This window comes from Neophocaena asiaeorientalis, unplaced genomic scaffold (assembly GCF_003031525.2).
Source record: "Neophocaena asiaeorientalis asiaeorientalis breed wild unplaced genomic scaffold, Neophocaena_asiaeorientalis_V1.1 scaffold148, whole genome shotgun sequence".
Classification (NCBI taxonomy): Eukaryota; Metazoa; Chordata; class Mammalia; order Artiodactyla; family Phocoenidae; genus Neophocaena; species Neophocaena asiaeorientalis.
This window is the reverse complement of record NW_020174050.1, coordinates 5,214,228-5,230,576: the sequence shown is the minus strand read 5'-3', so window position 1 is coordinate 5,230,576 and position 16,349 is coordinate 5,214,228. Positions and strand designations below refer to the sequence as shown.

At 42.4% G+C, this 16,349-nt stretch overlaps 1 protein-coding gene across 2 annotated transcripts in view; it reads right to left on the bottom strand.

Moving 5' to 3' along the window:
- The window catches only part of SEPTIN11 (septin 11), an 89,675-nt gene that overhangs the window by 26,274 nt on the left and 47,052 nt on the right, over window positions 1-16,349 (bottom strand). For both annotated transcript variants that reach the window (XM_024754136.1, XM_024754135.1), the window contains exons 3-4: window positions 10,593-10,788; window positions 2,074-2,260 (exon numbers count right to left, since the gene is read on the bottom strand). In XM_024754136.1, coding sequence (XP_024609904.1) covers window positions 2,074-2,260; window positions 10,593-10,788 — 383 coding nt within the window. The remainder of the gene's footprint in view (window positions 1-2,073; window positions 2,261-10,592; window positions 10,789-16,349) is intronic.

The following is a 16,349-nucleotide window of genomic DNA, read 5'->3' as shown; positions in this document are numbered from 1 at the left end:
GGATGGGCTTCCTGCAGCAAGTTGCCTCAGCGAGACAGACATCATTGAGGGTGGGAGAATGCCTGGACCAGGACGTGGGGAACAAACCCCTCCCTATGGTTTGTATTGGCTAACTTTTGTGCACACTTAGTATTGGCTTAATATCAACATGGACAAAATGGCAGAGGTTCATATTTTCTTGGCCAGTTTGATTAGAGTAGATAGGAGAACCAAGCAAATTTAGATTTAAGATCTCTTCTTCCTCAGTGGCAGGTGCTTGGAAATCCTGTCTGAAATTGTCATATGTTTGCCTTAACTCTTCACTTTACTTGTATCAACGAACCTTTGACAATACCGTTTTCAGATACTCCCTAGCACTTCAGCTCTACAACGATAATAGTTCTTTGAAAGCAGTTTAACTAGCTTTGTAGCGATTGTTCTGTTTTATTTTGATTAGCTGTTTGTTTTGCCTTGTTTTCTTTCCCTTTTTAAATTGAAGCATAATCCTCTTGTTGGATATCACCCTGGTGTGCTCTACAAGCTCAGCCTCAGTGAGGAAGCCACCTCCCTCTGTCTGCTTCCCAGCCCTGCTCTCAAGGACGCGACAGCGCAGGAAGCAGACCTCCCTGCCCAGGGAGCCACCACTGATGGTTCACTGAAGCTGAATCAAATGAGATGAGGAAGGGTTTCCATTTATTCTCCCAAGGGTGCTCTAGCTGCAGGACTCCTTTCTGGCTGGTAGAATATGTTTCTGTAAAGCAGTGCGTCTTCGCAAGCTGGGGGCCCCGGGTGCCTGGCTCGGTGTCAGCCCGCAGGCCCTTTTTGGGCTGGTACAGGCAGAGGCCTTGGGGACAGGCTGATCTTCTCAGCATTCTCTCACTATTATGTCCCTCCGGAGCAAAAGCATCTTTTAAACAGTGTTGTTTGGACAGAAAATAACACCCAACAAAGCCCTCTAAAGGTAAGACTTTGTATTGAACGCAAAAAGAGGTGAGAATCTAAGAGGAAACACTATAGCTCAGTTTTGTGGGTGTCCTTATTGCCACTTGCTGCTTCTTTATTTCAGAATGTATTGTCTTCCATTTATTTCAAAATGGAAAATCAAATTAATCATAAAGTAGATCATCAAATGTTGTCAAACTCATCAGTCCCTTCCTCCAAATGTTGTGAAGGAGAAAGGTCATAAATGTGCAAAGATTAGGGGTCAGGCTTGATCTGAGACTCTACTGCTTTTGAACGAATGGTGCAGCTCAGTTTTAAAATCTAAGAAGTTGGACCATCCTTATCACATAGATTAAAAAAAAATAAACACTTTTTTTTCCATGTTAAACTTCAAATTAAAGCCAAGCCTGTAAAAACCTTTCAAAGAGAGATTTAAAAGAAAGTTTTTAAGAAAATAAACAAAGCATGAAATTATAGTTCAATCTCACTAAATTTAACCCTTCCTACGACCCTTTAGGTGTCTCCACTGTCTAATTCCCCAACCCTCAACAGAGCATACGCCAGTGCTAATTTAAGAACTAAAAATACTTTGTAATAAGCTACATGGTTCTGTTTGTCTTGCTTTGTCCTAATATCCAGAGAGGTTTTGAACCATTTTTTTCAAAACCCTATGGTTCCGTCAACCAGAAAAAACAAATACAGGGTTAGGAAGTAGGGAGGCATAAACAGGTGGTGCACAGAAGCCTTTTAGGGCGGTGAAATTACTCTGTACGATACTCTAGTGATGGATGCATGTCATTATAAATGTGTCTAAGCCCACAGAATGTACAACACCAAGAGCGCACCCTCATGTAAACTATGGACTTGGGGTGACAGTGATGTGTCACTGTAGGTTCTCCAGTTGTAACAAATGCACCATCTGATGGGAATGTTGGCAATGGGGTGGGAGTGGGGCTATGCATGTCACGGGGCAGCAAGTATGTGGAAAATCTCTGCACCTTCCTCTTAATTTTGCTGTGAACCTAAAACTGCTCTAAAACATAGTCTTTAAAACAAAACACCAAATTACACTGAAAGCAGAGGTAAATTGGGGCCCCCGGATAGAAGTGATCTTACAGGAGAGTGGACGGTACCCAGAACAGCAGTGAGTACCTTACTGTCCAGCTTCTTCATGGTGACCAGGTCCAGGGACTTCAGCGAATGTCCAGTGGGAGCAATGAAGTAGAGGCATGCGTGGATCCTGGTGTCATGGTAGTTGAAGAGAGAACGTTTGATCTTCAGTTCCTCTTGCAAGTAGGCCTCAAACTGGGCATCGATATATTCCACGATCGGCTTGTAGCTAGGATGCAGAAGAAGGTTTTTTGTTTTTGTTTTTGTTTTTTTCCTTTTTTGCGGTACACGGGCCTCTCACTGTTGTGGCCTCTCCCGTTGCGGAGCACAGGCTCCGGACGCACAGGCTCAGCGGCCACGGCTCACAGGCCCGGCCGCTGCACGGCATGTGGGATCCTCCCGGACCGGGGCATGAACCCGTGTCCCCTGCATCGGCAGGCGGACTCTCAACCACTGCGCCACCAGGGAAGCCCCCAGAAGGTTTTTTTAAAACACATTTTCAAATCAGCATGTTGCTAGTCTCAAACCTCTTTGTACAATCCTCCAGGAAGTCTTCAGTAGTTCCTTCTTCCCTAAGAGCTAAGGCCCAAGTTCCTTACCTTGGCAGCCCAGGCCTTTAGCCATCTGGCCCCTGAACATCACCCCAGGCCCTCTCTCCAACCCCTTCCGGGGCTCACCCTTTCTGTCCCACATGTCAAGCTCTCGCCTGCCTCTGTGCCTTTCCTTATGCTAGCAATCCCATCCCCCCACACCGCAACCTGGAATGGTCTTCTTCCTATTATTCCCCTGGCTAACATTCAGCCTTTAAAACAGCAACTGGAAATACGTGAGACACACTGTCACTTCCCCCATGGCACCCACGAAGGTATTGCTAGAGACTGTGGCATTCTTTCCTGCTGGGCCAAAACTGAGCCTCAAAATCTGTCTCAATAAAGTGATTTTGACAGCCTCTCCCAGCTGATTGGCATCGGCGCACAAGATGAAACTGCTCTGCAGTTTCAGGATGCAGCACCTCCTCCTGCTGGCAGCCCCTCCCTGCTCCTGCGCCCCCAACCCCCGGGGACGAGGGCTTCTCCGTAGTCTCATAAAGCCCTGCGCGTGCCATAACCTCATCTATAAACTGAACTGCCTGGTCTATTATGATCAAGATTCTTCCCAACTCTCAAATTTTATGATCTGAAGGTAAACTGTAACCCTCTCTTCTCACCAAATCATAATTCAAATTCAGTTTGAATAATTACACATGACTCTATTAGCTGACCAAAAACACAATCACTAATAGCATATTGGGAAGACATATTCAATAAACCATATGTTCTCCAGGGATTAAACAGTACATTAGGTCACTGTGGAAAAGCCATGAACTCTTCCAGGTCTCCAAGGGGACTGCTCAGAAATAAGGGTCAGCAGCAATGACATGGGCTGATTAGGAATAAAATGGGTTAATTCTTCCCCACACTTACTACCTTGCTGAGGGACGGTTTAGGCATTAACAAAAATAAAAACCTCTCAACAGTCAACTCTCGGATCCATAAATTAAACTGAAATCCCTGAAAGAGAACTATAAATCTTTTATAATGAGGATGACAGCAGATGCCCTAAAAGGAAAACACAAAACAAACAAAAATGTATGACCAAAACTGAAAACAGAAAAAAAGTTTTCTTCTATTTTCCTTTGATTTATCATAATCCACTGCTTGAACGTGAGCAGACGAAATCTCTAGAGGTTTCAAGAAAAAGCAGAATGTGCCTTTCTAAAGGCACATTTCTAAAATTCTAAACACGACAGTAGAAATCCCAATGAATTCCAGTAGAAAGGATAAGCAAGTAATAAGATTCTCCTCCACTTTCCAATTTTAAAATACAGGCAGGAATTATATAACAATAGCAATAGCCATTATTATGATAGGATGGTTACATAAAATGGGGGTTAAAAGCATGGACTCAAGCCAGACCACCTAAGACCAAACTCCAAATCCATAATTTACTAGCTGTGCAGCTTTGGGCAAGCAACTAAACCTCTCTGTGTTTCAATTTCCTCATAGGTGATAACAAGGACAAAGATATTACCTATATCAGACAGCTAATGTGACAGATTAAGTGAGCTAACATATGTGAAGAATTAGCCCATAAAACTGTGAGATATAACTATTCCATAGTAATATAATAAACAACAAATAAGAGAAAAGCAAGCCTGACTTTTCAAAAAGACAGGGAAAAAAAAAAAAGGAACTTTACACTGACCCGCTTTCCATGGTAACTGTTCTGCTACTGACTCATGCCCTGTAGGGCAGTGGACCAGGCCACTCCAGCGAGGCCCACCCATGCCCTGCCAGTCCAGAGCCTGATCTTTCGGTCTCCTGACACCGAGGCATGTGACTGGCGGAATCAAGGTCCCCCTACGCCCTCTTAACCCCAAAGAGAGGAGAGCAGCTCACAGCAGGTGCTCCTTCCTGCCTCCCCAGTTCCTGATTTGCAGCTTCTGAGCACCTCCCCAGAAGAGTGGCCCAAGTATGCTGCTTCTTTCTATTCATTTCCTTTCTGCATTTGTTTTCTTTTTTAACATCTTTATTGGAATATAATTGCTTTACAATGGTGTGTTAGTTTCTGCTTTATAACAAAGTGAATCAGCTATACATATACATATATCCCCTTATCTCCTCCCTCTTGTGGCTCCCTCCTTAATTTTATTTTTAGTTTTTTAAGAAACCTCCATACTGTTCTCCATACTGTCTATAACAGTTTACATTCCCACCAACAGTTTGCATTTGGTTTTGATTTTAATCCTCCAAGATTATGGGGTGCATAGCACCTCTCCTTTTCCAGTGAGGCATGCTTTCTGCCCTGGATTTGGTATATCCAAAGACATCTTTTGTTCTCCTCTATACCTCGGGCTTCCTTCTGCCATCACCTGTTAAGGAGTTTGGGCCAATCTTTTCAATCTCCCTCTTCTCCCTGTATGTGGTTTCCTTGGAAAATCACATTTACTCCTGTGTTTCACTTAACCAGATCTTTCACCCAAGTTTCAGACCAATCCATCCAACTGCTTACCAGATATTTCCACTTGCTCTTCTAAATATGTCCAAAATCAAACTCTTCATCTTGTCCCCAGACCCACACTCCCCCGTATTCCTCAGGTCAGCAAATTGCACCCGCATCCAGACCACTGGCCGTGTCAGAACCCCAGGGTTCAACCCAGAGACCTCCTCTCCTACCTCCTACACACAACCAAGCACAAAATCCCATCCATTTTACCCTCTATATCATTATAAACAAATAAATGTATTTCAGGAGAACAATTTACCATAACCACTACGCCTTGTATTCAAGATTTAATTATGTTGATGAAACAGTTTCTGCCTGATGCATAATGAGTCAGCCTAGTGGCTCTGTACTCCCCTTCACATCCTTTGAACAAACTCTCTGCCCTCTCTCCTACTCCTGTCCATAAGTTATCTACACTCAAAGTCATAAAGATAAGGAAACTTCATCCCTATTTTGCCTTTCGCTAGTTTCCATTCTTACAGCAAGGATACCTATTTATATTCTGTTCTGCCAATTCAAACTTCTGTGGATTTTAGCAATATCAAGCAGAGGAAAGGGCAGGGTGGGGGAAGGAGGGGGGATAGGGCAGATCAAATCAAGTCCTTACATTTTCACATAATTTCTTTTTAAGGCATGGGATATTCCTTTTTATCTACTACTTATTTTTTTCCCCCCATAAATCTGCAGCCATTAAAAAACACAAAAAAATTGACAGAGGTTGACCCTAAAACTGATGGGGAAAAAATATTTTATGCAATGTTTTCTATCCACCCAAGCTACCCACCTGCAAAACAGCCAGTGCCATTGTTCGGGGACTGACTCTCCATTTCATATGTGACCAGGTACCTACCATCTTTCTATCTATTAGCCAAAGTTAATTGTCTTTATCCTTCAACTACATCTACCAGAAAGTGTAATTAAGACAGAATTTGAAGACCAAACAGTCCATTCCATTACCATTTTATAACTCTGATAAAGATTTGGTGAGCTTGAGGACTCTCTCAGTGGATTTCAATTATCCATGCTTTTTTAGGACTGATTACCATTATAGTTTGTAATATGCCGTTGACATTCTATCTCCCACCTCCCAAATGTGAGGCCAACAAATTCTTTTATTTCCAGCACTACGGCAAAATTTGGTTTCCCTTCTTCTCCAGACCTCTTTCCTTCTTTACTGAAGAGTACAGACAGCAAAACAAGGAGGCCCTTAGACCACGAAGAGTTAATCGTGCTGTTAAACAAAACAGGAAACCTTACCAGATCTCTCTTCCTGCCTCCTTCTAGCTAGCCTGGTCCCAGGCAGATAATGATGCAGGAATGCTGACATGTCCGAAGCCTACATAAACAAACTGGGACATTCTTGAAGTCTTGCATCCATGGCAGAAAAGCTTGCCTAATCCTCAAAGTAGTAAAAATAATCACGGGTTTAGAGAAACAGCACATCCCCTTCCATATGTTTACATATCGATACAAAAATGCATATCCCACTTCCAATTTTTTGAAGGAAGCAGACCCTATCCAAATGACTTTTTTTTAACAGACATTTGGGTTTATAGTCAACAGCGTCAACAATCGTTCTGGGGCACAGAGTTCTAAATGCCACTTAAAGAGGTTATGCAACAGCTGTCAAGAAATTTCAGAAGAAAAAAATACTTGGTATGTAGGTTAGGTTAATATCACACTTCCTCTCTTCTAAGTCTCCTTGGAAACTATTATTTGACCCAAATGAGTCAGATAATTTCTTAAAGAGGCCTCCAGCTGCAAACGCGGGGATCAGCGTTGCACTGGCCACCTGCTGTTCAGGGCTGGTGAGAGAAAACCACCCAGACTGAGGGAAAGTCCCCATTTAGGGGAGAAGTAAAAATGCAATGGCAGTGCTGAGGCGATGACTCAGAGCTAGAACAGCTCATGGAAACTTAGCAGCAAAATGCAGGAAGACGGTTCTCATTCCTGCAGGAATACACCCTGAGAAGGTGCAGCTGATGTCTTCCCATCAGGGAGTGCACAAGCATGGCACTCCCCAACCCCAGGGAGAGACCTGCGCAGGTCAGAGATGGAGACCCGCCTTGCTCGGACGGGGGCTCCGTGACCACACAAGGACCAGCGTGCACTTTTGCCTGTCATCAGGGTTTTCTCTTCATCTGTTTCAGTGGGCATTGCAGACAGCCTTCAGGCAAGAACCTCTCCATCATTCCCTGGCATTGAGGTCATAAATTAAGAGCAACTGCTCAGCTGTGCTTAGCTTTCCTCCACTCCAACACAATGTACAGATAGTCCATTTTGACAGATGCAAAATGAAATCTTTCTTACTATGTCTAACAACTGCTCCTGTATTACAGGCCAATGCTTACTGAAGAGCATTTAAATTGCCCTATACATAAAATAGAGCTCCGTGCTCAGCTAGAGCATGAGTTAAATATTTCTCTGCTGTTACTATGTGCTCATACTTCTATCACAGATAGTTAAAATATACCTAGACAATACATAGCCCTAGATAAAATGGTTCAAATTCCTCTTTACAAAACACACACATACAACATACACAGTTTGGAGGAAAATGAAGCAAACAAACAAAAAAACAAAAAAACCTGGTATTAATGAAGTTTCTGAGCCCTAAGCAAACATAATGTAACTTAATGATCTGGTGTCTTATTCCCATTAAGCTGTCACTGCACAAAAATGTCTCTGGAAGCCTCCTTCTGGAATTATCTTTGGGCCTGGGACAGTTTAATTTTAACTTTCTCAAACGTTTTTTGAGAATGAACTTAAGTATTTAAAACAATCATAACAGACTTCCCTGGTGGCACAGTGGTTAAGAATCCGCCTGCCACAGATATACAATGGAATATTGCCCAGCCATAAAAAGAAACGAAATTTGTAGTGAGGTGGATGGACCTAGAGTCTCTCATACAGAGTGAAGTAAGTCAGAAAGAGAAAAACAAATACCATATGCTAACACATATAAAAGAAAACTAAAAAAAAAAAAAAAAATGGTTCTGAAGAACCTAGGGGCAGGACAGGAATAAAGACACAGACATAGAGAATGGACTTAAGGACACGGGGAGGGGGAAGGGTAAGCTGGGACGAGGTAAGAGAGTGGCACTGACATATATACACTACCAAATGTAAAATAGCTAGCTAGTGGGAAGCAGCCACATAGCACAGGGAGATCAGCTCGGTGCTCTGTGACCACCTTGAGGGGTGGGATGGGGAGGGCAGGGGGGAGACGTGGGAGGGAGGAGATATGGGGATATATGTATATGTACAGCTGATTCACTTTGTTATAAAGCAGAAACTAACACACCATTGTAAAGCAATTATACTCCAATAAAGATGTTGAAAAAAAAAAAAAAATCCCCCTGCCAATGCAGGGGACATGGGTTCGAGCCCTGGTCCGGGAAGATCCCACATGCCACGGAGCAACTAAGCCCATGCGCCGTAACTACTGAGCCTGCACTCTAGAGCTCATGAGCCAGAACTACTGAGCCCACGTGCCACAACTACTGAAGCCTGCGCACCTACAGCCCATGCTCCGCAACAAGAGAAGCCACCGCGATGAGAAGCCCGCGCACCACAACGAAGAGTAGCCCCCGCTCACCGCAACTAGAGAAAGCCCACGTGCAGCAACAAAGACCCAAAGCAGCCAAAAATAAATTTAAAAATTAAAAAAAATAAAAGTTAAAAAAAAGTAAAATAAAACAATCATAAGGCATTTAAAGTCAAGATTAGTGAATAAGATGGGTGATCTTGAGATTAACTCCAAGAAGGTTGAAGGCTTAACAGCTTCCCTCAAATAAGGGCACACAGCAACTCAGAGAAAAGAGCCAAACTTGCTTGGCTTTATAAAATGACTCTGTGTGTTTTATAAAAGTAAAACCTCTGGATGCGGACAGCCTTCTCTACTAACTGATGGGTGCTAAACTACTAAAGCAAAATAGCCTGAGATAAGATGTAAATGAAAGAACTTGAGTCAATAAAATGACTGTTTGCTTCACCTCAAAAAGAAAAAAAGTAAAACCTCACTATATTATTTTATAACTAGATCATCAAGTCTATGTAAACCAGTTTTAGTGAATGAATACGTGAGACTGACATAGCTAACAGCTTCTGTCGACATACAAACTACAGGACCAAAATTCTGAAAAGACATTTTATTTCTTAAGCAGCTTAAACATGTCCTTCTTCTACACTGACAAAGAAGTCTGTTATATATATTATCAAATTAGCTTGACAAACCCTTGCTGGCTAGAGAGCGATCTGAATTCCTCACTAGGCTCCACTGAAACCACACTCAATATTCAGACTCAATGTGGCCATTCTGCACCCAGCGGGCCACCCAAGTACGAGCAGCCCACAGGAAGACCCAGACAATGCACAAAGGACACACAGTGCTCAGGCCACGGCACTAGCAGCAATATTAAGATCCTGCTCTGGCTGCAAGTCAACGACAATTCTTCCAACCGATCTTTCACAAACATGCTTTCCTCACTTTGGGGTTTTAGGAGCTGATAGCACTGTATCAGCTGTGTATTATTACCACACCCCTCCTCCAGGCTTAGCCTTTCCCAGTGCCCTTCCTTAGACCCCACCTAAGAAGAGACTGTATACAGATCCCACTGGAAGAGGCCTGAGAGTATCCAGGTCATTCCCTTAGAGTGAGATAAATTGCCCAGGTCCCATCGCTGCTCATCGGCAGAATCCAGATCACAACCCGGGTCTACTAAATCCTGGGCTTTGGCTTCTCGGGAAAATCACGTTGACTCCAAGTTTTCATTCAGATCTGTAGGAATTTGGGGATCAGTCAAATATCCCAATCTGCCTCAGAGACTAGGAGAGCGTGGCAGATGCTCATTCCAAACTCCTTTTACTTTTTAATGCCCCCCCCCTTTTTTTTTTGGCAGAGTTAAAACAGCAACAACAACAAAAGCCAGAAACCACACTTCCCAGACTCTCTTGCAGCTAGTGTTCTGGATCTGGTCTACTTTCTACCAAGCAGATGCAGCCATACAAGACCTGGAAGCAGGAAGGGAGCCACACAAGGCAGAGGCCCACACAGGGAAAGGGGTTCTTCTTGCAAGCGATGGTAAAGGCATTTGGCTCTCTGAGACAGACTGGGTAAAGGTTCTAGAGACCTCTCCCCAGTGTCACAGGTACCAAACTATATAAGGTAGTTTGCGGCAGGGGTTCCACTAACCGTACGTGTTTCTCTAGACTGCTGTTCCAGGTGGGAAAGTGCCCAAGCCTGGTTCCATGACTCTCCTGGAAAAATGCCGTAAGGTAGTTTATGCCTTCTAACAAATCCCTTTTCTCCTTACCCTAGCTGGAATCAATTACACTAGCTGATTCTGACCTCAAGAACATTCTAAGAAAATTTCTCAGAGGACAAGAATGTCTTATCTTTTAGGTGATAGGAGACCAAGCCCCGTACCTAGCGAACATTTAGTCTTTGCATTTACCCGGGATGGATCCTGTTACCTTCTCGCTCATTTACATCCCCACAAAATCCCAAGATGTACCTGTCATCCTTATTTATCTGGTCTCCAAATCCCACAGTGTCAACGATGGTTAACTTCAGCCGTACATTGCTTTCCTGAAGCTCATAACTTCTGGCTTTTAACCGGACACCTGGTTCATTGTGAGTAGCTGGGTCACTTTCAAATTTGGTGTTGAATAAAGTGTCCATTAACGTGGATTTGCCAATGCCCGTCTCGCCTGCATGACCACAAGGGAGAAATCAAAGAATGTGTCAATGCCTCTGAGGCACCAGTTCACACCATCAGGAGTTTTTCATCATCATGACAGTAAAATTTTTTGAAAAGTCAGTATCACCAAAAATCCCACCACAAAAAGATAGTTCTTTCCATGTGTGATCTATGGAATACTTCCCAAGAAACTCTTTAATGAATTTCCAAAACCGTTCAGTAGAAAAGATCTTGAACTTACAGATCAAGATGCTTTTCTTTACCTCTGCATAGAGAATTAGAACCTATAAGCTTGCCTGTGGTCAGTTTGTGGTCATTTCAAAGACATAAACCGTAGTTCCTCCTTCCCTAAATGTTGGCATGTGACACTATATTGCTTTAAAAAAATTTCTATATTGCTGAGTTTCTGTTACGAAGAAAATTCAAAAGACTGATTCATTTGTATTGAATTACTTGATACCATCTACTGTTGTGGAAAAGAATTACATTTTTCAAAACAACACACTTGACAAACAATAGCAATCATAACAAACCCAGCTACAGCCGCTGAGTGCTTACCTTGTGCCAGGCCCTGTGGTAAGAGCTTCCAATGCACTATCTCATTTAAACCCTAGTACTAACCCCCATGGAATAAGTACTGCTCTTTCCTCCCTTTTACAGATGGGGCATTAAGGCTTAGATAAGGTCTAAGTAACTTGTCTAAACTTGTCTAAAGTGGCAGAGCCAGGCTTCTAACCCAAGTTTGTGTGGTTCTAACACCGACACTCAACCAACACAGCATCCTGACTTCACCGTTACAGAGAAAACTGACTGCCTAATTTTTTTTAGGTATGGTTATGAATCTGTGAGAATCCTCCATTATCTCCATTTTCTTTCCCTATTCAGCAGATGGCAAGCACTTGTTAGATTTCCCAGTTTCAAGCGGATATTTGTGACAATGAAACCGAATGATGTTAAATAACCTGCAACAATGGCCTTATTAATTCACATTGATAATTCAAGTCAGTTAAGTCTTACTGAGCCCCTAATATATGCAAAGGAGAGTGGCAGGTACCTAGCACCACTACACCAATCAAATGGTAAGACCCAAATGTGGAGCCATGGAGAACTTTAGCTCGGTCTTCAAAATAAGACCAAGAAAAATTTTCTCTATATATACTAATTCTTGAGTCAAAACTAGTTGGCAATGAGAAAGAACCCACCCTTGTCAGGGCTGGTGGTCGAGTGTGTGATGGTAGATATCGAGAAACATTATTTATAGGAATGCCTTTAAAAAAAAACTCTGGAAAATTTCCCAATTAGATTTTCAGCTCAGTTTAAACATACCAATATACTGCGGCCCTTTCAACAAATCCCAACCCCATGATGGTCCTAGGAACAGTACCTCTCTTCTGAAAAATTGCCATAATGACTTTTAGGATGGTGACAATTCCATGGGGGGAAAAAGAGCTCTGAGATTTATAGCCTTAGGGCAACTTTCCCACTGACAAAATACCTTTGCTAGTTAGAAGTTCTGTATTACTCATTGCTTTCCAACACAGTACAAACATGAAGTAGAATGGAATCTTCCTGTAATTGAGCTTTCTCTAATTAGAAGCCTTATGTGGTTTGCCACTGACTACCATGATTCACTTGTAGGATAAAAGTTGTGCAAGTACATTTGCCTAACTCTTTAGCTTTACCCGTTGGACCCGATACATCTAAGATCAAAGAATTTCCTCCTTCATCAGTCTTCTTTCAGCCAGTCTCCTTTCCAGCTTGGTACCAAGTTCTGGGAATACAACAACGAAGTGGCCTGATCTCCCATAGCTTAGAATCTGACCTGGAACATGACTGAATACTTAGCCAGACTCTGATTTACTATCACGGGAATGATATTTTAAATGTCTGCCATAACCACATTCCTCTCACAAGCAAGACCACAGTTTACAACATGGACCTTGCTAATGACCACAGATAACTGGCCCAGGGCTAGCCCGCTGTCCAAAGGCACCCATGGACGCCAGTGCTGTGAGAATGCTCCATACTGGACAGTGACTTGTCTATCCAATCAAACTTCTCTCTTTGGGAGTTTGAACCTGCACACAGCACGATGGCATGAAAAAGGAAAGATATGCTGAGAGAAGCAAAAAATCAGATGCCATGAGGCAGCAAAGGCTGCCAATAAATAGAAGACATGTTGCTGACAGACCATTAGCTGGACATACAGGAGAAAGAGAGCAGATAGATACGGTAGACACTAGTACCTGAAATTTATTCATTAATAATACTTGAGTATTTACTCTGTGACAAGCATAGGTGCTGGGGATAAAATGGTGAAGAAAAACAGCAACTGACACTTCTTGAACTTCTGTAATATCCTGAATGTCATTCCAGGTCTCCATGAAGTCTAGCTGTGTAGCGCTTGAGACTGTCTCCTGTCTTCCTTACTTTCCTTCATACTCTTACAAAAAAAGACCCATCAATAAAAGTAACCTAAAGTAGTCTCTGTTCCCTAATGCTCACCAAGCTGATATCGACCATTGGGGACTTAACAAAATAACTTTGAACAAAACAAAGTTACGAAGTAATGGATACAGAAACAAAACAGGGTTCTCGCTTGTAAGATACATAGAATCTGCAAGGCAATTCTACACTGAAGGTACTCCAGTCATTTTAAGTACCTACTTGAGTATCTTTCTCAATAGAGCAAACTTCTTTTCAGAATTTACCTATTTTCAGAACAGGGAAAAAGGCACAACAGCAGAACTATTTATAAAATTTCCCCTGTAAGGTAACGGTTCTATCAGTGGAAAGTGACCCACTTAACTTTCATCTCTTCCCGTAAAAACAGCAATAAGACTTCAATTTACATGGCAAGGATTCTAGGTTACCTGGACAGGACTGAAATTACCATCACATTTTACTAAGTTGAGAATTAGTTAAGCATATGTGTATCAAGAACACCATGTTCTGTTTTGTTTTCAAAGGCAAGGTAAATTTAATTATTATTTGCATTAAGGTGGAAATTACGAACAATTAGCATTCCAGGGCCTACTTACAGCACAGGGTTAATCCATGGGTTGGAAAAACCACTGTTCCTCTAAATTTCAGAGTGCTTTGCTTTCCATTCCTATGCTCTGTGCTTTGAAGAGCCCTAATTAGACACAGCTACTCTAGCAGCAGTGCAATTCACCACAAGCAGTTCACTAAGAAAGGACAGCTTTTGGAATAAAAGGAATTCTAGAACTAGGAGAGCTTTTCAATGCGTTTGTTGTTGAGGTCAATCAGAAAAGAAGGCATTTTCTATATTTTTGAGGACACACAAGAGCACAAAGGCTTCTTTTGACTTGAGTAACCAAAAGCCTACCTGGCATAGGTTCCAATTTAAACCCAACAGCTACAATATTTTGAGACAATCAATGACTGGCAGCAACTCTGAAACATTTCAGAATCCCTGGCACAGAGCAGGCATTCAGTTTCAGGCATTTCTTTTCAGTTAACTGAAAAGAAAAATGATCATGGTGATGATTTATATTGACATTTGCCACTTCGGTAGATTTTTCAGAGTTCGTTGCTTATTCTGTTATAAATTCATCTGCCTGAACAGTTGTTAGAATAATTAGAGATTTACTCCTGAAGCGCTATCTGGGGCTTCTGTTTCTCCCGTGTCTGCCAGTGCTGGTGAGCGTAACACCCATCGCACAGTGGAAAGCAGGCTTGCCCCTTCCATTCTGTTTAAACCGCAAGCTCTAAGCTGGACGTTATTAAAAAAGAAAAAAACAAAACAAAACAACACACAGAGGAATGAATTAGAAGGTAATTAATTGTAAACTGAGTAAATAGTTGATCTATGATTCAGCATTTTGACTCTGACTGCCAAGACTGGCTCCTTGGATAATTATTATCATAATTATTCAAATAGCTGTGCATGAAGGTCTGACTGCCTCCTCTAAACATTCTGGATTTCATTCTTGGATGAAGCCAGATAATCAGAGACCTACGTTGTGTTGTTTTAACTCCTCATAGAATTGCCTCTGATGGGACATGCTTTAGCTAATACCACCAGCCGCGGTATTAGCTGGTGGTATTAGCCAAAGCATGCTGGTCGTTCAAGTCCCCTTGGAAGACCAGCACGTGACCCTCGGCGTTGCCTGGCTCAGTGGCACTGAGTGGGGGACGCTCAGGAACCCAGGCTTAAATGGAGGGACAGCCACCGTATGTTTTTTTCTGAAAATCCATGGGAGAGATTTTTCCCGGTGAACTGTGTTTCATCTGGAGCAACTATTTTGTTTTTACTTTATAGCTACTGTAAGTCTGTCATCATTAAACTTTTAACTTGTCTTTGGCACATAATATGTGTTTAACAAATATCTGTTGAATGAATGGGTCCCTCCATGCTCTGACCACTGGCGGAGAGGCACATGCGTTCCTGAGAGAATCAACTGCTATAGGCAGGTCTGATGGCTTTGGGTTCTGACTCTAACCTTGGCTTCACTTTATTTTCTGTGGTTAATTTTATCTTTTATTCATTAACTCATTCATTTCACCCTGTAAACCACTTCAGAGCCTTTCCTGGAAAAGCAAGATGGGATAAAAATGTTTAAGATCTGATTGTAAAATTCTACAGCTTATGCTGACACTATAGCCTCGGCTAAAATGATCTTAAACTTGTCTGTTTTCTATTCCTCTTCTGCCTTCCCCTCACAACAATACAGTGGAATTATTATTTTTTTAATTCTATTTTCAAAATATGTTATTAGGGCTTCCCTGGTGGCGCAGCAGTTGAGAGTCCACCTGCCGATGCAGGGGACACGGGTTCGTGCCCCGGTCCGGGAAGATCCCACATGCCGCGGAGTGGCTGGGCCCGTGAGCCATGGCCGCTGAGCCTGCGCGTCCGGAGCCTGTGCTCCGCAACGCGAGAGGCCACAGCAGCGAGAGACCCGCGTACCGGAAAAAAAAAAAAAAAAAAAAATTATTAATTTACTTTGACCCTGCTGTTGAACTGGTTCCTCTTCAAAAGCAGGGATGTCACAGTATTTTATCCATCTGTGTAGGTGCACAAAGAACCACATACAGCTGGATCAATGCTGGAGTTTCTCACAGAGCTGGTGTCATTTTGGAAAGTGAATGACAAAGATGTATAAATTTAAAATTGTGAAGAAAGGCTGAATACTAATTTAGATTCTTTGGAGAAATACAGCGTGGGTAAGAAAGAAAGGCTTTATCTAAAACAAAGTGCAATTTTGTGGGTGAACGGCTGTGTTGTAGGCAAGACGGAGAGTAGGGGAACTATGATCTTGGGTGTCTGGTACCCGATTCAGCATCAAGAATTCTCTTCCCAGTTAAGTGAACACTACTCTCCCGCTCTTTATTACATTTCTATCCAGGACTCGAGAGATAGGTTCTAAAAGCATTTAATTCAGGGCCTCTAAAACTAAACTAGGTGCACGCCAGGGTTCATTTCTGTCCCGGTTTGTTTCCTCTCTGTTTGCAACCTGTAGGAGCTTGCCACAAAACAAAATTACAATTCTAAGACCTTTTTGAAAAACATCATCAGCTTCCTTACTGGGATCATAACTCTTTTTTTAA